The sequence below is a fragment of the Oryx dammah genome, unplaced genomic scaffold (genome assembly GCF_014754425.2).
Source record: "Oryx dammah isolate SB20612 unplaced genomic scaffold, SCBI_Odam_1.1 HiC_scaffold_2, whole genome shotgun sequence".
In the NCBI taxonomy this organism is placed as follows: Eukaryota; Metazoa; Chordata; class Mammalia; order Artiodactyla; family Bovidae; genus Oryx; species Oryx dammah.
In genome coordinates this window covers 103448077-103472793 of record NW_024070186.1, presented here as the reverse complement: position 1 = coordinate 103472793, position 24717 = coordinate 103448077, and the positions used below count along the sequence as shown (strand labels likewise).

General features: G+C 36.7%; 1 protein-coding gene across 1 annotated transcript in view; it reads right to left on the bottom strand.

Moving 5' to 3' along the window:
* Positions 1 to 24717, bottom strand: part of IFT57 (intraflagellar transport 57) — a 70036-nt gene that overhangs the window by 22982 nt on the left and 22337 nt on the right. Inside the window, exons 5-6 of the mRNA XM_040225188.1 lie at positions 23655 to 23723; positions 7923 to 8045 (exon numbers count right to left, since the gene is read on the bottom strand). Coding sequence (XP_040081122.1) covers positions 7923 to 8045; positions 23655 to 23723 — 192 coding nt within the window. The remainder of the gene's footprint in view (positions 1 to 7922; positions 8046 to 23654; positions 23724 to 24717) is intronic.

The window sequence follows — 24717 nt, the reverse complement described above, 5'->3', positions numbered from 1 at the left end:
GGCATAGACTTGGATTACCGATATATTGAAAAAGTTGGCTTACAGCTCAACATTCAGAAAATGAAGATCGTGGCATCCGGTCCCATCACTTCATGGGAAATAGATGGGGAAACAGTGGAAACAGTGTCAGACTTTATTTTTTTGGGCTCCAAAATCACTGCAGATGGCGATTCCAGCCATGAAATTAAAAGACGCTTACTCCTTGGAAGGAAAGTTATGACCAACCTAGCCAGCATAGTAAAAAGCAGACATTACTTTGTCAACAAAGGTCTGTCTAGGCTATGGTTTTCCCAGTGGTCATGTATGGAAGTGAGAGTTGGACTATAAAGAAAGCTGAGCACCGAGGAATTGATGCTTTTGAACTGTGGTGTTGGAGAAGACTCTTGAGAGTCCCTTGGACTGCAAAGAGATCTAACCAGTCCATTCTGAAGATCAGCCTTTGGTGTTCACTGGAAGGACTGATGGTGAAGGTAATACTCCAATACTTGGCCACCTGATGAGAAGAGCTGACTCATTTGAGAAGACCCTGATGCTGGGAAAGATTGAGGGCAGGAGGAGATGGGGATGACAGAGAATGAGATGGTTGGATGGCATCACTGACTCAATGGACACGAGTTTGGGTGGACTCCAGGTATTGGTGATGGACAGGGAGTCCTGGCGTGCTGTGGTTCATGGGGTCACAAAGAGTTGGACATGACTGAATGACTGAACTGAACTGAACAAGGATCCTATCAATATAGCCTATCCAGCAACCAGAGAACAAGTCTTAAGAAATGCTCTTTATTCCAGAACTGTAATAATTGATAAATCCATATAGGTAAGAAATATTTAGAAAGCTAAATTTTATTAACACTCTTCAACACACTGATGGCAGAAGATCAAAGCAAGTTGACCTTCCACTGCTTTGGAATGGAAAAAATACCCTCTATTGCTTCCTGGTACAGATTTGTCTACAAGAGTAAAAAGAGAAAGCCTACCATTGTACACTTCTGCAGGATTTGGCTTACAATATGAAGAGACTTAGAAATAATACAGCAATTCTGTGGTTTCTTCAGGTTCATTTAAATGGAATTCCACCTTCTGATTAATGAAGGCCTCTCTATTCCCTTTTAGGTTTTAGCTAGCACAGTGACTGAAGAGCCCAAGGGCTCAAGACTATTGTAATGATTACACCCTTAGCACAAATACTTCCCAAAAGGTTTCTTGTTGTGAATTACCCAAGGCAACACCCGTATGGTTTGTTTACATTAAAACAAAATCCAATTGCTTGGAGTTGAAATTTAAAGTTTAAGGTTCTTTTTACAAGTGCAACCTGACAAAACTGGACTCTGAAGAACAAGTAAGGATGTAAAAAAGCAGTTCAGTGAATGAAAGGCTTGAAATAATTAGAAACACATGCTGCAGTACTACCTAAGCTTTAAGTAAAAAATCATCTCTTTATCTGAATTCCTTGTAATGAACCTGAAGATTTACATAATGACTAAAGACATTTTGGTGGAAAGAAGGGGTACCTAGCCAACTATCTTTTAAAGCAACAAAGCAAGAAACATTTAATTATAATTTGGAAAAAAGTCTATTTAAGTCATTAATCAAAATTCTAATTACAATATCCATAGGGCATTAAAGCATGATAGAACATTTGTTCACTGCATTAAATACCTAATATTAAATCATTCTAATATACAATCTTTTAGGAATAAATACTGCATAATTGAAAAAAAAAGAATCTGTGTAAGGTTTAGTTGAAAACTGATTTCACACTTGCTGCTCTTCCTTATTTGTGAAATAAATATTATTAATGATTACTTGGCTTCTATGTAAAAACCCTTGACTTGAAAAAATCATTCTCCTGATAAAGATTAATAAGATTGATCATTTTAAGAAGACATTTCCCTTCGATTCAATGACTAAAGTTGAGAAACTGAACATACAAATGGACAACAGATAGCTAGACCATTACTCAGAATAGAATTCTGACCCACAATCTGTGGCCACTACTTCAGGAAGCTAAGCCATAACCTGTGTAGCAAGTGACCAAAATGGTCAGCACTTAATAACTGTTGGCTTCTCCAATTTTTAGCCCCTGCTGCCACTCCATTTCTAATGTAGGACCAATCAGACAAAGCCAAATATCCACCCCTAACCGATCACGAGAGGCCCTGTTTCTAGTGAGCCTGCCTCTAAATTTCCAGTCACATCTGAACATTTGAAGCCTTTCCTTTTTTCTACTATAATTCTTTTAAGTATTCCTGCATGCCTTAAATTCTCTGCCAAATGCAAGTGGTGGTGGCTGATTCCTTGCTATAGCAAGCTCTGAATAAATAGACTTGCTCTCATTTAGGTGGGTTCTGTTTATTTTCATAAAGTCAAATAAAGGCTTGCTTTTCTATAGTAAAAAGAAAACTAAAAAAAAGAATAACTCTCCTTAAGAAATGGCATTAAGTATTTCTTTAGCAATCAAAATTAATCAAAAATACAGAAAGTGAAATCTATATGAATATGCATGCATATTTTCTATTTTCCCAGAAATAGAGGACATGTAGAATTCTTTGGCATCTCAGCTTCAATCATTTTATTATTTAACCCAACAACTGTCAACTGATTCACTATGGCAAAAACCATCACAATACTGTAATTATCCACCAATTAAAATAAATGAATAAAAATTTTTAAAAGTTTAAAAATTATCATCATAGAAATTAAAATATTTTGATCAAGTAGGAAATATTATCCTTCAATAATCATCATAAAGTAACCTGGAGAAGAGCCCCTCACACAGTTAAAAACAGGTAACAGCAGTTACAACCCGTAGGCTTTTCTGACTGTACATTCTTGCACCAATAAGTAATTATGTAAGATTTCTAATTTCATTTTCTATTTAATCATCATTGGCTTTCTGTTCTCCAAGTTTTCTCTTTCAATTGGATTTTCTTATGCAACAACCACTTGTTCTCTAAAATGACTCACTAGCCAATCCACTTCCAGCTACCGGATTGTGTTCTCAGATCTTATGGTCCTTAGGCTTGCCCATATCCTAACCACTAGCTCTTGTGTGACACTGCCCTGTCATTTCTCCACCCGGATCTTAAACCTCCTGGTTTGATCGTAACCTGCTAAATTTGGCCAAGCCATCTTGCTACCTGTGCTTAGCTGGACAGTGATGGTAACTATCTGGCACTACAGACAGTCATCTAAAGTTATGCTTTATCATTTTTAAGAATATGTGGAAATACTCATGATGAAATGTTAAGTGAAAAAAAGAGGTATAATTTCAACACTATACACAAAAGCACACAGCAACATATATTAAGTGATTCTTCTGGCATCATTCTAAGTGCTTTAGATATGTTAATTCATTTAATACTTTTAATAACTTAAGGTAGGCTTTATAATGAATTCCATTTTACAGACGAGGAAACTGAGGCATAGAGTGGTTAAGTAACCTACCCACAGGGTCCAACCACTAATAAGTGTTAGAGTCAAGACTATTATTCAAGCATCCTGGATTCAGAATTTGTGCTTTTAAACCAGTGTGCTATACAGTCATTAATTGAATAGGTAAGAACCCAGGTTGGAGGCTCAAATATCGTGTCTGTCACTTACTAGGCAGAGGCAAATAACTTCTCCTTGTTTCAGTTTCCTCATTTGTATTAAAAGGTACCTGCATATCATAGGGCAGTGGAAAGGATTAAATGAGTTAACATATGTGAAGTGCTAAGAATAGCACGTGGCACAAAGCAAACACTGAACAAATATCATTTACTACGATTATTTTCATCATATTATATATACCTTTACTAGGGAAAAACTAGAAAGATTACAAAAATAATATGTGTATGAATCCAACTATATTCTATTAAAAAATATAAGGCTGACAGTAATCAATATTCCTTAAATGTTGGAAGCATTAGTGCAGAAATTTTGTAAACTCCTCCTGAACACTGATAAAGACACAAAGAGGGCTATGATAGAACACAATAATATTACAAAACAATGCTGTAACATAAAAATAATCAATATTTATTAGGCAATAACTATGTGTCAGATACTGTTCTTGGTGCTTTACAACAACTCCACAAGGTGAGTAATATAATTAGTCCCTTTTTAGAGATAAGGAAAAGAGGAACAGAGAGGTACAGTAGCTTGCCCTGGATCACACAGCTAGTTAAGTGGTAGAAATATGAATTTCGGGTGCCCACAGAAGGTGTGTGAGATAGGCTCCATCTTCCCTGGGTCTTTATAACTACCACAGTTCTATTAAGTTTCTGAAACTTTGTTCAATAAAACAGGATTTGATGGTGGGACTAAATGTTTCTCCCTAGCTTCTAGTTCACAGTACACTGCTTGCCTCCTCTTGAAATATTATTTCTGTGTTACTTATATAATTAAAAATAAAATTTTATTTTAAAAAGACTCAGAGATTAGGATAATTCTTGAGCAGTTACAGATTTAAATCTAGTCTGAGTATAATCACAGATGTTTGCTCTTAAAGTTTTACATTCCATCCAAGTAGGTGTGTAATAGTTGTGGGCACTTACTATTGGATCTAATAAAGAACAATGGTGGCTTAGTGGCTAAGTCATGTCCAGCTCTTGTGACCCCATGGACTGTAGCCTGCCAGGCTCCTCTGTCCATGGGATACTCCAGACAAGAATACTGGAATGGGTTGCCATTTCCTTTTCCAGGGAATCTTCCTGACCCAGGAACTGAACCTGGGTCTCCTGCATTGCAGGCAGATTCTTTATCGACTGAGCTACCAGAGAAGCCCAATAAAGAACAACAACAACAAAAAAAACACAGCAGAAAGGAAAGATTAGAGAAATAAAGAGGAAAAAAAGAACAAGATGTAGAGTTGCACACTAATAGCTGTAGATAATTTTATTAGGTGGCACCAACATCTACTCTAGCTTAAGTGTCCTCAGACTGTCCTTCTAAGGAACTCACACCCTAGCCTTACGCACTTGGCCCTAAACGAAGCATTAACTAGGGCTAAACGACCCAGGATTTGGCTGAATTTATTGACACTCTTGGCAGAACTTCTGACTGTGTCTTCAGACATATTATTCCAAGTTGAGGTAGATCTGAGACGGATATACAGCTACTCTAGAAGTAATCACCAGGAGCATTCTCTGTATCTAGCTCTAAAAAAGGAAACAGCTCATACAGTCCATTCAAGCCAGCATATGACAAAATCTTTTATCTTCAGTTGTGGAATGTATTATTTGTAGTTTTGGCAACATATTTATTTTCCCAATTGTAATTTGTTTAAGCTAATATTAAAATTTATTTGCTTTCTTTGGGAACTGGCAATAGTAACAAGTATGCCAGAAACAAGGATAAGCTGGCCTTGCAATAAAAATGTGATTACAAGATGACGCATATACAAAATAAAATATTGGTGTATGACAGGATCTCATCAAGCATACAGACTATAATATGCAAAAAGAACGGAAAAGAAGATTTACTTTTTTTGCAGTTGGGAAGCATACAAGGAATAAACTGAACTTGTAAGAAAAAAAAGCAAAACAAATGCTTGAACTGGTGGCAAATAAATATGCAACTTTTTTTACTTATAACACCAGATCATTTTAAATAAATTTATAATGGTTTTAAATAATGGAAACTCTGCATTACTTATCTCCTACATCTCTATGCTACTTAAAACTTAATCTAACAGTGATCAGTAAAACACATTGATCTGAAAGTAAGTAATTTTTCACCCCCCCCCCCGCCAAACATGAAGTTGAAATCTTTAAGAGGTCCTAAACAGTCTGCAGATGGGTGAAAGGTTATTGTTTTGTCCAAAAGTAAAGGGGAGGTTTTGGTTTAGTCAGGAGTTGAGGAAGAAGGGGATCTACCATGATGTTGGAGTCAACGTCTCCTGATGAAGGAGGATAATGAGTCCGTGAGAAACCACATATATTACCAGATTACTTTACTTCTGAGACATGAAAAACATTTCTCTATTCATTAGCACCTTATTTTCTCAAATCAATGTATAATTTTATTTTTCTTAAGTGAGCTCAATAAAGAATTGACCTTAAAGCTGCAATTCCCATTTGCTACAGCTGAAATATTTAGGGGAAAAAAAGGGTTTATGAACTAACTACTGGACACAAAGACCAAATTATCTAGAGAAGAATTCAGAAAAAGCAATCAAACATGATTTTACATCACTATGTTTTACCACAAAAATCTAAACTCAAAATGATATTCACATATTCTAAAAAATACCAACCCCCCTAAAAACTTTATCTGACATTTTCAAGTATTGCCTGTAACACAGGGATTGTATAGCTAATTTGACATAGTGTATCCTCGTAAGGTCAAGGCTGGTAATGAATGGCATGAGACTCAGTTCAACCCTGAACTAGTTAATTCTTCCTCGATTTTGTAAGAATCCAGGATTTTGATTACTGCTATACTGGTTTATAAAACTGTACAGGTTAGCAGTTACATTTATATTCTCTTGTTTTTTATTCAATTACTTCTATTATATGGTGATCAAGACCATTCGTATGGTCCTATTATTATCCTATCAAACATCCTATTGTGAGATGTTTGATTTCAAGAGTTTACTTACCTTGAAAGTAAACAAATTAAACTTGCTTCCTTATGGAACTAAAATGTGCCTGAGAGCTCCCAACTACACAGTTATTTTAACATGTTCTAACTACAGTCACAATAGTAGTGATCTTTAATTTTATGAAGAGAATTTGTTCTGACAAAACTATAAAAATGAGAAATTACATTTTAAGAAAAAATTACATTTTTGCAAATTATGACTTTCAGCAGAGATCAAATCAGGAAAGGAATTCTTATTAATATGTATTTGTATATGAGACATATAAATAGGAATTTACCCCCGATGTATTCAAATAATAACTGTCCTCCATAATGACTGGGTAAACATATGGTAAAGAGGGCTGCAGGATTTGCCCATCTACTCTAGAGAAAGCTTGTTCCACAGCCGTTCACAGTCTCGGAAGACCTCTGAGGTCCTTATTTTAAGACTGTGCTAGGAGTGGACTGGCCCTAGGCCAAGTCTTACCTTCTCCAGGATTCAACTCTACAAGCCCAAATCCAGACAATCTAGTATGAATTAGCTTCCCAGAAAATGAGAACAGCAGTCTTTGCAAGGCTTCTACTTTGAAGATAGACACACAACCACATTTACAGAATGACAAGTTTCCCTGGAACCTTGTTCCATAATTCTGGAGCTTGTCTCAGGTTCCAAAGATGAAAATCCTTTCGTTCTTTTTTATTTTTTTTAACCTAGATGTCTCTCTAGCTCTTTTTAGAGATTACTATATAGTATTGTCTAGTATATAGTATTGTCTAAAGAATAGGATTGTCTAGTCATTTATTAGCTTATTCTGAAGTTTTTACTCATAAATTGTAGGTAAAAAAGCAGAAACTTCATTAAATGGGCTGGTTCATTTGGCCTAATCTCCAAATATTTTTTGCATATGATTTCTTGATGATTTTCTTAATATTTAACTTTTAGTCACAGGTACTGAATAGATTATGTAAGGTAACTTCCAGGATGTCTTGTTTCGCCATCCAGCAGAGATCTAAAACCACTTTTAACTCTACTCAATATAGTCACAGAATTCCAATTTCATTCACTATTCACTTAGACAAAATATGACTGCCAAGAAAATATATCAAAATATATCGAGAAAATACACCTTACTCCCAGGGAAATGTGATATATTCCAAATCATTTTAAAGATATATTCCTTGATTTGTGGACCATATAATGTTATATATTCATTCAACAACAGTTTACTAAATCTCTACTAAAATAAAACACTGGAAACTGAATCCCTTCTGAAATCATTTGTATAAGCAGGAGTACCCTTGATCCTAAATGGCCATATAAAAATCTATCTGACCGAAACGTGTTCTCTCTTCTATACCTTATTGTCAGTCCTGATCGTGACTTTCAGTTGTGGTAGTACACGTTCTACTTCCAGACTCCATTCCGCAGCATCTGTTGTAGATTCCAAAATATCTTCTTGTTTGGCAGACTCGTTCATATCCTAAGAAAGGAAAGATATCACAGGATTGAGAGTTTATAAAAAGAAATGGTAAAATTTTGAGGCATTTTAGCAGCACTGCACAATTTATATCAAGCACGGCAGTGTTAAAATTATAGCAGCAGAAGAAATTCTTTTCTGTCCTCCTATCCATGTTGAAAGAAGATAATGCACCAAGCTGGTAGAATAGCAAAATAAGTACTTAGAATTATAAAGAAGCAAATTTGTGATGTAACTATTGTTTTTTATATAAAGAATAAGGCTTCTGAGATATCAGAGTGAACTCAATAGGAATACTGTCAAATGGACAAGCCATTTAGGTATGTTAATAACAGCTGAGAAGATACAAACACTCACATGTTTGGTAAGAAAACACTGTCTTAGATTGAACTCACTGTACTGAAATACAAACCCCAAACCTGAGAAACAAAAAAGATAAAATTCCGAAGCAAAGGGGACTTCATTTACAAATTTGTATTTATAAGGTGATATTTTGGTTAGGTTAAATCATAATAAAGCTTAAAAATGTGATTTAATGCAGACCTATTTGAACTCAAATAGGGTTAACTTTCTGCATTTGATTTCTGCTGTTGAGTAATAAGATCAATTCATGCCTGTTTTCAAATCAGAAAAGGAAAACTTTCTTCCCCCATTTTTCCTAGCCCTATACATTTAAGCATTAAGTATGTATGGATCTGAAAACATACATAAAAATTAATGATTTAAAGATAAAGCTTATAGTCAAAGCTATGGCTTTTCCAGTAATCATGTACAGTTGTGAGAGTTGGACCATAACGAAGGCTGAGCGCTGAAGAATTGATGCTTTCAAATTGTGGTGTTGGAGAAGACTCTTGAGAGTCCCCTGGACAGCAAAGAGATCAAATCAGTCAATGCAAAAGGAAACTAGTTCTGAATATTCATTGGAAGAACTGATGCTGAAGTTGATGCTCTAATACTTTGGCCACCTGATATGTAGAGGCAACTCATTGGAAAAGACCCTGATGCTGGGAAAGACTGAGGGCAGGAGGAGAAGGGGGAACAGAGGATGAGATAGTTGGATGGCATCACTGACTCAATGGACATGAGTTAGAGCAAACTCTGGGAGATGGTGAAGGATGGGGAAGCCTGGCATGCTGCAATTCATGGGGATAGAAAAAATTGGACATGACTGAGCGACTGAACAACAACAACAACAAAACATAAAGCTTAATATGTTAATTTTGGTAGTATTTTTCCTTTTATGCTCCCTTGAAAAACTGTTTTAAAAGTAAGGAAAAATACTAATGTAGAAAAAAAGAAACCTGAGGGACATAAACAGCCAAATACAATGTATAGACCTTCTATGGATTCTAGTTTAAATAATCTGTAAAAGGATGTTTTTGAGACAATCAGGGAAATTGGAATGTGGAAGAGTATTAGATGATATTAAGGAATTATTATTAATTTTATAGGTATGAAAATAGCATGGTGGATATATTTTTAAAAAGACTTATAAATTAGAGATAAGTGCTGAAATATTTGGAGAGGGCAATGGCACCCCACTCCAGTACTCTTGCCTGGAAAATCCCATGGATGAAGGAGCCTGGTGGGCTGCAGTCCATAGGGTCGCTCGTACACAACTGAGCGACTTCACTTTCACTTTCTGCTTTCATGCATTGGGGAAGGAAATGGCAACCCACTCCAGTGTTGTTGCCTGGAGAATCCCAGGGACGGGGGAGCCTGGTGGGCTGCCGTCTATGGGGTTGCACAGAGTCAGACATGACTGAAGCGACTTAGCAGCAGCAGCAGCAGCTGAAATATTTACACATGAATTGATGTAATATCTAAAATTTACTTTAAAATACTATGGGGCAAAGAAAAAAAGAGGCAGGGGCTTCAAAGGAAACACAATCAACCAAATTTTAACTGTTAAACTGGTTACTACTGCCAAAGGGTTCATTATCTCATTCTAATTGTGTATATGTTTGATATTTCCCAAAATACAACATTTAAAATAAAAGACTATATAAACAACCTCATGGTGAAATTACACTCAATGTGAATTTATGTCACTAAAAGATATTTTTATCCAGTCTAACACCAAGTTTAAGAATAACCTTATATTGGGATTTGATTTTATGGGGAGCTTGATGTCTTTAGGGGCTTTGAACTCATTCCTGACTGAGTCTCTAGGGCACTGCTAATGCGAGAAAGCCTCTCGTCCTCTCCTACCTCCCAGTTCATATCCAGCAAGTTCGAAATAGGCTCAGAGCCTTAAGGGAGCATATACCGCTTTTTGTTCAGAAATTCTGGGGGCTATACAGTTCTAACCATGCAGTTAGAGGATGGGTAACTAATATATGCTTTTTCATTTCACAATATGTGGTCTGAATTTATTCAGTTACATTCTATTTTTAAAAAACCCAGAAGTATGAAAAAATACAAGGATTACATTAAGAAAAGTAAAATGTGGAAACTCTAAGTGCAAAATGTTCAAGATCCTATTTGAAACATTAAAGTGCTCGTATTGTGCACCTAATATAATGCTATATATCTGTATAAACCAAACCCAAGGTAGCACATAGCATCGAAACTGGGGAGCGGTGGTGTATTCACGAAACAGACAGGTGTGAAGTTGTATAAGGATGTATGTGATGGCATGAAAGAGATACTGGATCTCCCAGGGGAACTGTAAAGCCACGGGGAATGTTCTCAGTCATGTAGCTCCACACAGATACTCATTAACATTCATATACTTGCACACTCACTGGCACATCCCAGTTCCCCTCCCTGGCTCTAGGAAGCCCAATTCTGACCAACTCATTGTCTATAACAACCAGGGTGAGGTCTTATGAGGATGAGGGTGAGGGTGGGAGGGTAGATGCATTGCCAGTGGGATTTGAGCCCTGACATCTGGGGCGTGTGTATGGCATATACACAGGCTTGCTCCTGCCATGATTACGAGCCTCCCACATCCCAACCCTGCAGAGCCAGGCTGAGTCAAAAAGGGACATGTCCTCTGAAGCAGCAGTTTTTCTATGATTCTTAACAGAACATAGATGTTCTAATCACTGATTTAAAAATCAGTTGCTTTACAGACCCACTGTCTGAGTGAACTGAAATTGGTATTCTTGATGAAATACCCGAGCCATTGCTACCCAAGACCATCCTCTCATCCCCATGCCCGCCTTCCTCCTTTCCTTACAGGAGAGTGGAACCCAGAATCATCAAAGCCATCCACATTCCCACTTTCTTCAGGCCTGAACATAGGATTATTCAAGTCGTGCCTAACATACTTAAAATTTTTACTCAAGGAAAGGCACATTTTTCTGATTTTCACAAAGGCAAATGGGTTAGCATTGGCCCTGTCTGAATCAGACTCAGAATCCAAGAGTTAACAGAATATATGGAGCTCAAACTCTACATCAAGATACTCCAGTGCATGAGCTACTATTTATTTTTATCCTGGGCCCTTTAGTAAGCTGCATTTACCCTTCTTAGCTTGTTATTTGGTTCTGGTAAGCAATGATTTGCTAATTCCTACTCCCAATGTCCTGAAATGATTTAATGTAGTAGCTTGAAAGTTTTCACTTAGTCCTAGGTTACAGTTAATATACTGGGGGAAACAACCTAGGTTACTAAATGAAGTAAAGGCAAAAAGCACATTAGATTTGGTAGGGCAGCATTAATGTATTCAAACTATACAGTCTCTTTCTACTTCCATCTTTGCACATACGTTTCATAACTTTGTTCCTCACTCAAAATTTCCTAATGCCTAATAAGTGGATACATTCACTGAGCAAGCCCTACATATGAAGTATAAATAATTTTAACCACGCCTTGGTTATAATACTTTGAGAAAATCTTTCCTTTCTAATTGTTTCTCTGATAACAAATGGTGTTTTATGTGAAGCTATTAGTAAAGAGAAATAAACTGCTGTTTCCACTTAATCAAAATTTTATATCATCATGACGAAGTCCCTCTCTGAAACAACATTAACTAAGATAAAGGATGCCTCTTGGGAAACTGCATTTTCTAGTTAATGTTGCTGAAGAAACAATTAGAAGCTCAATAATATACAGACTATCCTGAAGTCTCATTTATAATTAATTAATTTACCAATAAGCTATCTGTTAAGCTTCTATAACATGCAAGGTAATACCTCCAGGCACTGTGCTTAGTATGGGATGACAAAAGGATTTAATTCCTGCCTGTAAAGAGTTTATAGCCTATTAGAAAGCATCTGAGGCTAGTTAATGCAGGTAATAATTGGTCCTAAGAAAGAGAAACTGATGAGAACTGACGCTAAGACTGCCAAAGGAAGAAATGAAGATAACAGTCTAGGCCATCCCATAATGTAACCTTGATGCATATTACCCAAGGTCAGTTCAAGGATCAAACATGCAACGGTACTAGCCTGCTCAGAATCCTATTCCAGAAAGTAGTCTCCCCTTTTCCCAGGAAATATGAATGGCATAGTTTAGCATCTCAAGAAATACTATGTTCTCTGTGTGTGCATTTATGTACACACACACACACACAAATATATACAATTAGATGTGGTTTTGGTCTTATGATGATAGAGAGGTAATAAGGAAAGGCCTTGCATATCAAAAAGGGAGATCACATGAGGGTAAATAAAGCCGTTAGATGGGTAGACCCAAGAGTGAAGCTCAAGGCTCAGGCACCCATGAGAACACATTTCTGATAATGGATACCTCAGGTCAGACACCACAGAGAGATCACAATTCAGACTGGAGCCTGCTGGGAGGACCTAGATCATGAAGGCCTGGGCAGAAACTGGACTCACTGACTTCCAGGTGAAAATGGGAGACGAAGAGAGATTTAGACGATCCCAACACATAACTAGTAGTGAAACAAGAGCAAGGGGAGGTGCTTAAGCCTGCAACTACCAAGCCCAAATCCCTGCCTCTGAGGAAGATCAGACACCACTGTCAGAATGGATTTCAGATACGGGGAATGCTGACACTTACTGGCTATAATTTAATCTTTTTGACGTCTCTTATTGTACTATGCTGTAATACAACGATGCCTTAAAAGCGGAGAAATCTGGATATGACTGATCCCACACTAAACAATCCCAGATAACTATAAGTTTTGCTTTCTAATGTCTGCTTTTAAATTGTTCCTAGAGCTGTGTTTATTATTATGATGCCAGTGATCACCTGTGGCTGTCTTCCTGCTTGTCTGTAGCACCTCTTCCTTCTAAGCTGCTGTGGATTTAGAAACCTAATAACCAACCTTGTTAGAATTTAGGCAAAGTTGGACTTCCCAGGTGGTGCAGCGGTAAAGAATCCACCTGCCAATGCAGGAGACTCAAGAGACAAGGGTTTGATCCCTGGGTCAGGAAGATCCCCTGGAGAAGGAAAGGACAACCCACTCTAGTATTCTTGCCTGGGAAATCCCATGGACAGAAGAGCCTGGCAGGCTACAGTCCATGGGGTTACAGAGTTGGACGTGACTGAGCGACTGAGCACAAGAATACAAGAGAAAAAAGTGAGCATTCAGGGATGGAGGGCAGTGAGGTTAGGACTCTTCACAGAAAAATTTTAGATGAAAGTGTTTATTCTTATTTTGGTTGTTCAGGGGTCTTTTTTGAATTCTGCCTCATTTGCCACATTTCCAAGATAGGCTAGATGGCCAAAAGGCTAATAGAGTATATATAGTATTACTATGGATTAAACAGGGTTTCTCCTAAGGGTACGGGTATCTAGTGCCCTTCTTTCCCATCTATCAATAAAGCTAGAGAAAGGGGTAAATAAGTTATTGATATTTCAATCAGAGTATTCCCTCAAAATCTAATGATTTTAACAAATTATATTTAAGGCAGAGATAAAACCATTCATGTCGCTACAAGTCAATTCTTCTTCATGATTAAAGCAGCACAAAATGTGAATCTAATTCATTATTTTCTTTCCAAATTAGGCTTTACATGATTTAACACTATATTACTGTGAAGAAGAATGTTTAATACCATACAAAAAGTATCTTCAAATTTGCTCTGAATAACCAAATTAAACCCTGGCTAATCTATCGAAAGAAATAGATAGATGGTAGCCTCTGTCTTGAAATATATGAAGTTCATGAAAGTTTTAAGTTCAATTTTAAGACTATCAAAAGAAATTTTATTGAGTTATAATGTGAACCAAGAATTGAACAAATTTTGTTCCCATATACCAAAAAGGGTAAAAAGAAAGCTCCCCAAATTAACACAAAATAAATTTAATTTTCTAATAAAAGATCTGAAATTGCTTTTGAATGAGAATTTAACCGCCAATATTATTTCTATTTAACACATCAAACTACCTTTGCTACTTTAACTACTTTAGCTACACTGGTACACTAAGTGCTAAGATAAAATCATTTCCGTAGACTATTTTCTCAAACTAAAACCAAAGAAAGTAACACAGGAAGTGCATCTGGAGGAAATAATGTAGACATTATACTTGGTGTTGCAGAGTATGTAAAATAAGTCTAACTTTTTATGGCATAAATATCTGTAAGGCTTCTTTTCTTTGAGATGGCAACAACATGTATATATCAATGCCCCGATACTAGATGTTGCAGAGTATGCAAAATAAGTCTAACTTTTTATGGCAGGAATTTCTATAAGGTTTCTTTTGAGACTGCAAGCACATGGATATACCAGCACTCAAATACATCTGAAGAGCTCAATTCATACCTACTGAGAGGAATATTAAAATCCAATTAATTGTCAAGATTAAATATTTCCAGGACTCAGGGAACCAAGTTGTCTTAAGAATCACCACAGTATGATGTAAATGTTAAGACAATGAGTCAGGCATCCCATCTCTGGTCAAATTCCGCCTTTATCACTTAACTAGCGGCTAGTCATTAAATCTCAGGGTCCCCATCTGTAAAATGGAAGTAATAATTTTACCCTCTCCACATTGAAAGTGTTGTTACGGGGATTAAATTAAATGATGTGTTTGAAAGGCTTTCATAATACTTGATACATAATAAGCCCCCAATATATGTTAGTAATTATAATTACCATTACCATTATTCTATGCCAAGCATGGTATCAAATGCTTTTACACACAGGTTAAATGCCCAGTAATAAGACCATGAATCAAAGGAGGCTTATTCCCATTTTTTTGAATAAGAAATGAGGGAGAGAGTAGTGATGCAACTTCCCAGTGTCACATCACTAGTAAGTGGCAGGGCCCAGGCAAGGTCACCCGAGAACACGAGCTCTGAAGCACCTTACTATATGGCTATCAATCCTTTGTCATATAAGTTACAACTATATTTGTCCAGTTTCTTACCTGTCTTTTAACTTTATGGTATTCCCCATCCCTCCATATATAAGGTTTTAATTTTTACGCATTGAGATTTATCAGTACTCTTCCTTTACGGTTTTTAGTTTTCTCGCCATGCTTTATCATGCCTATTTCAACCCATGAATATTACACTTGCCACTGATATCCTTGGGCCTCATCAGTTTTTAATTTGTTGATCCATATGAGGTTTATTTGGGTGTAAGATATGAGGGAGGAATCCATCTTTTTTCTCCAAATGAACAGCTTGTTATCTCATCACCATTTAATTGAATCACTGATTGATTTGCATTTCTTCATATACTAATATAACCATATATGTGGGTTATTTTTTTAACTCTGCACTACTTCAGTAATCTATTTTTGCATCAGTATAATTTTTTTCAGACTTATAAAAAATTACACAAATAGCATTAAAAATTCACATATACCCTTCATCCAGATTCACTAAATGTTAGCGTCTCGCTTGACCTCAGGGCAATTATGTGTAAAGGGATACAATGTTTATATCTAGGTGCTGAGATCTGAAGAAATTTTTAATTTTTTCTTTGTATTCTTTTGGGCTTTCATTTAAAATAAACAAGGAATATAGTTTACCTTTAAAAAGAATAAAGTTTTTTCAATAAAAACAAGTAAAAATGTAAGTTTGATTTCCAAACACTAGCTGGTACAGGGGTGGTAAATGCTTTAGAAGTCTGAATAATAGAGAGAAGTGCATTTTAATGGCAATGGTGACATTTAAGTTTAACTTTACAAGGAAGTTTGGGATGTAAACAGGCAGAAGAGGCAAGTCAAGTGTTTACATAGGCAGGAAAGCATCATAAGCCAAATATGAAATATGGAATGAACATAGCTTGTGAAGATAATATGAGACGAGAGACTAGGAGATTAAGAAGCTAAATGTTGGGAAGCAAAAGAAAATTGAATATATCATGAAGACCTCAGAGGCCAGGCTGAGGAATGTGAATTTTGTCCTCTAAGCCAGAGGACAAAGAAAAGTTACAAACAAGGTAAAATAATTTAACCTAACAAATCTTTATTTAGTACCTACTAAATACCAGGTACTGTTCTACTCCAGGGATAGTGAAAAATCCTCATAAAAGAATATTTTAGTTTTGTTTTATGAAAATTTATAGGTTGTAGATTTGTGAATCATAGGAGTAAATGGAGCTGGGGTGATAAGGAAAGGTATCACTAAGGAGGCAGGATTTGAGCTGAACCTTAAACATTGAAGGGTCAGGAGATGACGGGAAGGCATTTTAGGTAAGAGACAAAAGAGGATGAGATGAGAGCAGATATACTCATGAGGTTACCTTGAAACCTCATGAGTCTACCTGGAAAAGTTGTCCCAGAAAAAGAAAATAAAGTTGGCTATATAGACAGTTGTCAAATTGCTAAGGGTTTTGAAAGCCAGACCACAAATGTATTGCTTTGTTATCTGTCTAAACTTAGCTGTAGGCAATGAAAAGCCAACAAAAGTTATTGGATTCAGAATGATCTGGCAAAAGTCATGTTTGGGGGAGTAACATCAAAGAGAAAGAGGATATTCTCTAGTGGTCCAGTGGTTAGGACTCCATGCTTTCACTGTCGAGGGCCCAGGTTCAGTCCCTGATCAGGGAACTAGGATCCCATAACATTGGGGGAAAAAAAAAAAAAAGATTGAGGAATAAGAAGAAAAATATTTCAGCAAAGGGTAGAGCTGGGGAAGGTGAATATGAGAGGGATTTCAAAGGCACCATCTATAGGTCTTAGTAACTAACTACATGTCCTGGATAAAAATGAATCAGTTGTCAGATATTCAAAGCACTAACACTGTGAGGGGTAGATGGGTGCAGGTGACGGTTTTTAAGAATATAGGTTTATAGAAGAGCACACATTCCGGGTAAACATCTAATGTACTGAATTTTATAATAAATTACATGCTATTAGTGTTGATTAAGGAGAAGGTGATGGCACCCCACTCCAGTACTCTTGCCTGGAAAATCCCATGGATGGAGGAGCCTGGAAGGCTGCAGTCCATGGGGTCTCGAAGAGTCGGACACGACTGAGCTACTTCCCTTTCACTTTTCACTTTCATGCATTGGAGAAGGAAATGGTAACCCACTCCAGTGTTGTTGCCTGGAGAATCCCAGGGACGGGGGAGCCTGGTGGGCTGCTGTCTATGGGGTCCCACAGAGTCGGACACGACTAAAGTGACTTAGCAGCAGCAGCAGTGTTGATTAAGGAAGTAAAACCCATCCATTCATAAAATGACAGCTTTCAAATGATTCCTAGAAAAGATCCTAAAACTACAATACTTTTCATTAGATTCCCCTTAGTCACTTCTACAGAGGAGATCCTATGCGATCCTATGACTCCTGAGTCCAAAGGGCCTTCAATAATAATCCAGGGACAGATAACGAAATTAAAGCCATGCTATCACCAGAGCTTCCTAATTTATATCAAAATGCCATCTTCCTTATAACTTACATGCTACATAAGCGTCTTACTCAAAAATATTCATGGTGGTCTAGAAATTTGTATTGTGAGACTGGGGCATTTTTCTATTCTCCTATAACACCTAAGAATGTTTATAACTAATTCCAATCTCTAGGAGAGGTAGAAATTATACAAAATAAGAAATTCATCAAACATATACTCTCTGCCAGCACCATGCTAGGTGTGGTACCCAAGTTGTATTAATCTTAAAACAACCCTGGGTTGAATTGTGTCCCCACCTAAAGATAAGAAATTGAGTTAGAGAGAGGATAAATCATGGCCATGTGGTCAGGATTTTCTGTCTAATGCTGCTTTTCCACTGTAGCACTGGCCTTAAAGGTATGGACTCAGAGTTGGAAGAGACCTTGAAAAGTCCTTGCTTCCTCACAATAAAACCAGGATGAAGATGAGGATCTTTCCTATTTCAAATATGGATTCAAAAGCAATGCTAAAGATCAAGCAAAACTCTCTTTTAAACCCAGCAAGAACTGCCATTTGAGTCTCCTCTGAGCAGTGAGGGGTGCAGCTTTTTTCTCTAACCTACATTTCCTATTCACCTCCAGATGTGAAACTGCTGGGGTGGTACGGGTTAGTTAACAGAGAAATAAAAGCATTTGCTCAGCCATAACACATTCCATCACACTCAAAACATGTGGCATTTTAATTGTTTCTTCTGTGAAGTACCAATGATAGAGCACAGTCACAGCACAGAGAGGAGAACTCACATCCCATTGTTTTAGGAAAGGAGAAGAAAGAACATTTTCCTCAAGCAGGAATCAGAACCAGAGATAACCTATGGGGCATAGTTTATCATAGTTCATCAAATATACCATGTTGTAGCATGGTATATTTTCCCTCGTATTACTCAGAAAGACACTTTGTTGAACAGTACAGTGTAAACCATATATAAAGTGTAGAAAATGTAAAGTATTTAAGCTATTAATCAAAGTAGATCCATCTTCTTCCCTTTTTTTTATTACAATATTGCAGACTTGCCACAATGGCACCCTAAACTACAACTGAAATGATTTTTATCCTAAGCCCAGAGTTTTACTTCCTTACAGCTTTTGCCTTTTAAGCTAAAAATTCTCATTCTTGCTACAATGAATTTTTTGCTAAGTAATTAAAAACCAATTGTGTTTAAACCTTTTCAGAGAGTTGGTTTTGTGCAGTATAACTTAGGATTTGGTTTCTAAAACCTTAAATTTAGCATCTCAAGGAAGAATGGTGTCTATGGCATGTTTGAAAAAAATGTTTTGAAATGAAGTGATGGGCATTTAAAAATAGAATTCAGAGAGTGTGCAGCTTCCCTCCCTTTTTTTTTTTTTTTTTGCTGGGGGAGAAGAATGAGACATCTGCATTATGCTGCCAGATCGCTACTGCTGGGATTCTGTTGAGCTTCAGAATGGAGAGGTTTTTCAGAGACCACTCATAATTACAGCCTAGTTACCATGAACATGCTGGCACTTTCCAATCAGCATGCTCAAATTTCAAATGGTAATAACCAGAACACCTGCCGAACACCTTGCTTCTTTCCCTGCTCCCACTCCTCACATCTTTGAACATTCTACCACATCACTAACCCTCACAGGCTCTGCCCAAATGTCAGAGCTTCATTCCCGGCTAGTGTCCTCCACCCCATGGCCAATCTCACAGACGCTTTTAACTCAGTTTCAGACTTGGAAAACATTTGGAAACAAGAGGGACTAAAAGAATGTGGAACTCTGGGGGCTAGCATTTTTTTTCTAAGAAAAAATTCAAAATTTAAACAAATAGCCTGCAAATCAAACTCTGGAAAAATAAAGCAATCCCTCACTAGTTGCAGGAATTGTTTTCTTGCACAGTATGGGCATAAACCTCAGCGATGTTGCAGGTTTGGCTTCAGACCACTTCAATAAAGTGAATACCACAATAAAGCAAATCACACAACTGTTTCGGTTTCCCAGTGCACATAAGAGATATGTTTACAATACACTGTAGTCTGTTAAGTGTGCAACAGCATTATGTCTAAAAAATAATGTACATGCTTTAATTAAAAAAGATTTTATCAATAAAAATGCTATCATCTGAGCCTTTAGCAAGTTACAGTGGTAACAACAAGATCATTGATAAAAAAAATCATTGATCACAAATTGCCATAACAAATATAATAATTATGGAAAAGTTTGAAACATTTCTAGAATTATCAAAATATGACACAGAGATCAAGTGAGAAAATACTGTTGGAAAAATAACACCAGCAGACTTGCTCAATGCAGGGTTGCCACAAATCTTCGATTTGTTAAAAAAAAAAAAAAAAAAAAGGCAGTATCTGCAAAATGCAGTATCTGCAAAGCATAATAAAGTGAAGTATCACAAGATGAGGTATACCTGTGTTATTGGTAAAACTATAATGCATTAAGAGACGAGAGGAGCAAATCACAGCAAAAATGGCTTCAAAGTATATTTTTTAAACCTCAAAGCAGATAACTATTCTGAAAAACACCTGCTTCCACACAAGCCAATGCCATCACTGCAAACATTCATGACTGATAGGAAGCACCATTTTCTTAGAACCCCGGTTTCAGTGTTCATGAAATGCTGCTGCCGCATCACGCTCTGATTAGGAAGACATTGCAAAGTTTAGTCAATGGGCACACAGCATCTCTTTACAAATTCTTCAAATTAGCAGTTATAGGCTTCAGCTATTTAGTGGGAGTAAGGACACTCGGCCTCTTGGATTTCTTTCAAGGAAGGACTTGCACTCAGCTGGGCAGCAAGTGGCTTTCCTGCTGTCAGCTCCCTTGGGCTCTGTCCCACGTGCAGAGCTACCGATCCTGGGGGTTGCCGCCTTCCCAGGGCAGCCTGCCTCCAGAGATCAAGCCCAGCAGGCAGCACTTCTCCACAGCTCCTCAGTAGGCTGGCCAAGGCTTTATCAGGCCTGACTCAGAGTTCCATGCCCCCTCAGCACAATACCACTTTCTCACCCTGTCTTTTCAACATGAACATCTTGCATCCCAAACTGTCTCAGTGTCTACTTTCAGAGAACACGATCTACAACGTATGTCTTTCATTTGCCTTCTCTCTTGTTCCGACCACAAGTCTCAGGAAAATGCTCATGTAGACCCAGCTTCTTGAGTCACCACCATCCTTAAGAGCAAACTTCTCAGGGTCTAGACTATGCTTTATTAAATGAAAGAAAGGAATATAAGTAAATTTCTCCTTGTACAATCCTACATGGTACATAGAAGAGAACCCAATTATTGCTGAGAGATTCTCTTCTCTATGAAGATTAAACTATACTTTCTCATAAAATTATAAATATAAAATAGCATTCATTCATACGTGTTTTCATTCAATATTATTCAATATCGAGCACATTCTACACAACAGGCACAGGTAGGTGAAAAAGCAGTTTAAAAAGTTTCTGCTCTAGAGGAGTTTGTGTTCTACTGGTTGAGACAGACAATAAACAAATCAGATGAGTATGATGCCAGAGCCTGTGAGGAACCATAAAGCTAGGGGAGGAGACAAAGAATGACTGGAGAAGCATCTAATGTTTAAAACCACAGAGGGGACTGCTGTATGCCACATGGTGCTGGGCTGGCACAGTCACGTTTACATTTAGGAAATCAATTTCCTAGATAGAATCCACCATTCTTGTTCTAGCGATGAATTCATCACATCAACTTGAGTGAGATAATATTTCTTCTGCATTGTGAGCCCACCTGCTTCATGAAACATAAAATCTTAAATCTGTGTTACTAACTATACAGCAGTTCTGTCTTAGGGAAAGAGCAGCCTGAGCCACTGAAAGCTCTAGTCAGATACAGCTGTCTCAGGCAGATGGCTTTAGTGGGCAACATCATAAACTTGCCAGATTTTTTAAAATATAAAAGGGTTTTCTGCCTCATTAGTACTTCATGGCTGACCATCCACAAACACCTGGTGTTCAGACTTTTTCCTCTTGTGAAAACGCAACCATACAGTCTTAGCTCAAAAAAGGTATAGGTTATATATGAGTAACTATCGACCAAAGGATCTAATACTTAGATCATTTTTAAAGTCACTGGTAGAGCAAAAACCCATCCTTACACAGTTTAATGGAGGCAAAAAATTGAAATTAGGACCAGTAGGGACTTAGAGTCATGGTAGAGGCAAGTTAAATTACTTTGTTCCTTCCCAATACTCAAACTACATAGTCTAGAGGGAATCACAGGTGGCCTGCACAGGCTTCTATTTACACCATCAATATAAGAATGAACAGTACAAGTAACAACTTCTTTATAAGAATAACTGTGTATGCAACTCTCCTTTTGTTTTTTTCTTCACACTTTAGAACTCTGTCATCACATCTTCATCACAAGAACACCAAGCACCAAAGCATCCTTGCTTAAGTTAGCAATCTATGCCACTGAACTCTTTGTTATAAGGTAAAGGAGAAAAAGCAATAGACTTGGGAGTTTGAAGAAACTGAGCTAAAATTATGGCACTGCAATTTATTTGCTTTTTAAAAGATTAAACTGTCTCAAGGTTAGAAATTTCAGTTTGTGTATCTATAAAACGGAGGTAACATCTTCTCAAATACCTTAAAAGGTCAGGAAAGGATGGGTTTTAAAGTACTTTGAAAACTGTAGTGATTGGCAAGTATATTGTTATAACTGAAGCTTGGCTGTATTTAAACGTTAACATATTATTTTGAAATAATTTTCAATTAAGAAACAAAAATTTATTTGTTCACTTAAGAAGCATTTAGTCAGTACCTTTTGTATTACACTATGGAGAATATAAAAAATGATAGTTAGTCCTGTTACCAAGGAGCTTATACCAGTCAGATTTAAGAGAAGGAATGTGGGGGGAGGTGTGGTTTTGGCTTTTGCCAATAACTTTTAAGTACTTTCTATGTGCCAGACAGACATCGTATAAATGCTTTATGTGCAGTAACTCTTTTAGTCTTTAAAAAAATCTTTGTTAAAGGTAATAGTTTTATTCTGATTTTATGGATGATGAAGATATGATGCAAGAAGATTGGAGACCTACTCAAAGTCATACACCTAGTAAGTACAGAAAAGTCTCAAAGACAACTCACACAGTCAGGCAAGTTAGCCACATTATATTACATACACCTCAAGCTGGGCAGAAAACACACACATACTGTTAATAATAGTTACAAATGCTAACAATACTATGGCAGTGAATGGTAAGTGAAGAGACCACTTTGGGGTGAGGTGGCCAGGGAAGTCTTCATGATATGTACCCAAAACTAGGTCCAAAATTATTTGCAGAATTAAGATAAGAAAAATTAAATAAAGAACAAATAAGATTTTGTTTCATATGTATTTTTGTGGCATGCGATAAGTATCACTTTATTGAAATATAACATACATATAGGAAAATACAAAAATCTCAACTGTACTTTGAAATTATTTCATTGAGTGGGTTCTCTTTTATAGACTGAGCTTATTTCCTAATTAAAATAAAGCAAAAACTGACCTGAAGCAACTGACCATCTATTCATATACCAGTCTTAATATAATCCACTTTATTTCAAAGAATTACCTACAATTTAGGTATCTTCCTATACTGAAGACCATTACAGGCCATTATAATGGAAAATAACTTGAAATTGACCCTGAGTTGATACTTCATGATATAGACCAGAGGCTATTCCACTTGCCCCTCTGAGTTTTATATTTGCTATAACATTTTATGTATAGGAAAATAATTTCAAGAGCTACTTTTCAAATGACACACAGAACAATGGCCAGAACAATGATTTCTACTTGCTTCCATTCCCAGCAGAATACATGTACTGACTGCTTATTGGTCCTGCATGTATCCCATGTAACTCACCAAGTGATAGGTCTGGGCCTTCAAAACGTTGAGATCAATAAAGTTTTCTTCATTGTCTGTCTCCTCTTCCTTAGGAAAATAAAAGAGTTTAAAAGTTAATAATTATAAAAGTTGTAATTAAAAAATATATTTCCAGATTTACAGTAGGTCCTTGTTGGTTATATATTTTAAATATAGCAATGTATACCTATCAATTCCAAACACTTATGCTAAGTTTGACAGGAAGACTAACAAAGAAGGGACATTTAAAAGCCAAGTAGGGCATTATGTTATCTGTTTTTTAAGGTTTTGATGATGCCATTTAAAAATAGGACCTGCTTTTTTTACAATCACTTAAGAAAAAAAAAGAGCTGTGAAACTAGGGATAAATAAACATAAGAACAGAATAAGTAACAGTTAATGGAAATTTTGAGTAAGATGACTAAAATGGACAAAAATGAGAGGTTGATAGATATGGAGTACTCTCACCTACTCCAGGGACCAATCACAGTAAGGTGTATTTTTGACATCTCATCTCCTATATGCTTAAGTTTAAACATATTAAATATTAATTCTATATAAGGATGTAGGATATTAATCTTGTATCTTAGATATTAACTATCTAATAACAGGATAATTCAGGTAGATTCCAAGCTGGTCCTGATTCTGAGCCCAACTGATACGGGAGACAGGGTCAGAAGAGACCCTTTGACAAGCAATCTCCTTCCCAATACACAGTAAATACAGAGTTTGAGCAGGCTGTATAAGCAGGTAGGACAAAATGTTAAAATGTCTTTGTGATGACAAGTGACAAAGTGGGTGAAGCAATTTTAACAAGAATATCCAAAGCTTAAAGACATGATAATGAGGCCAATGGAGCTTGGTTCTAAAGTCTTGTAAAGAAAAACAAAAAAAATAAGTGAGAGTTGTTTGGTGGACACTTTCACATGTAGAGCTGCACAAAAGCTACTGTAGTTGATTTCAAAGATAACCTTTATCTTTAAGCACTTAGAAGTATGTAAGACAGTGGTTCTCAAAATGTGGTTCTTAGATCAGCAGCATTAGTATCACCTGGGAGCTTGTG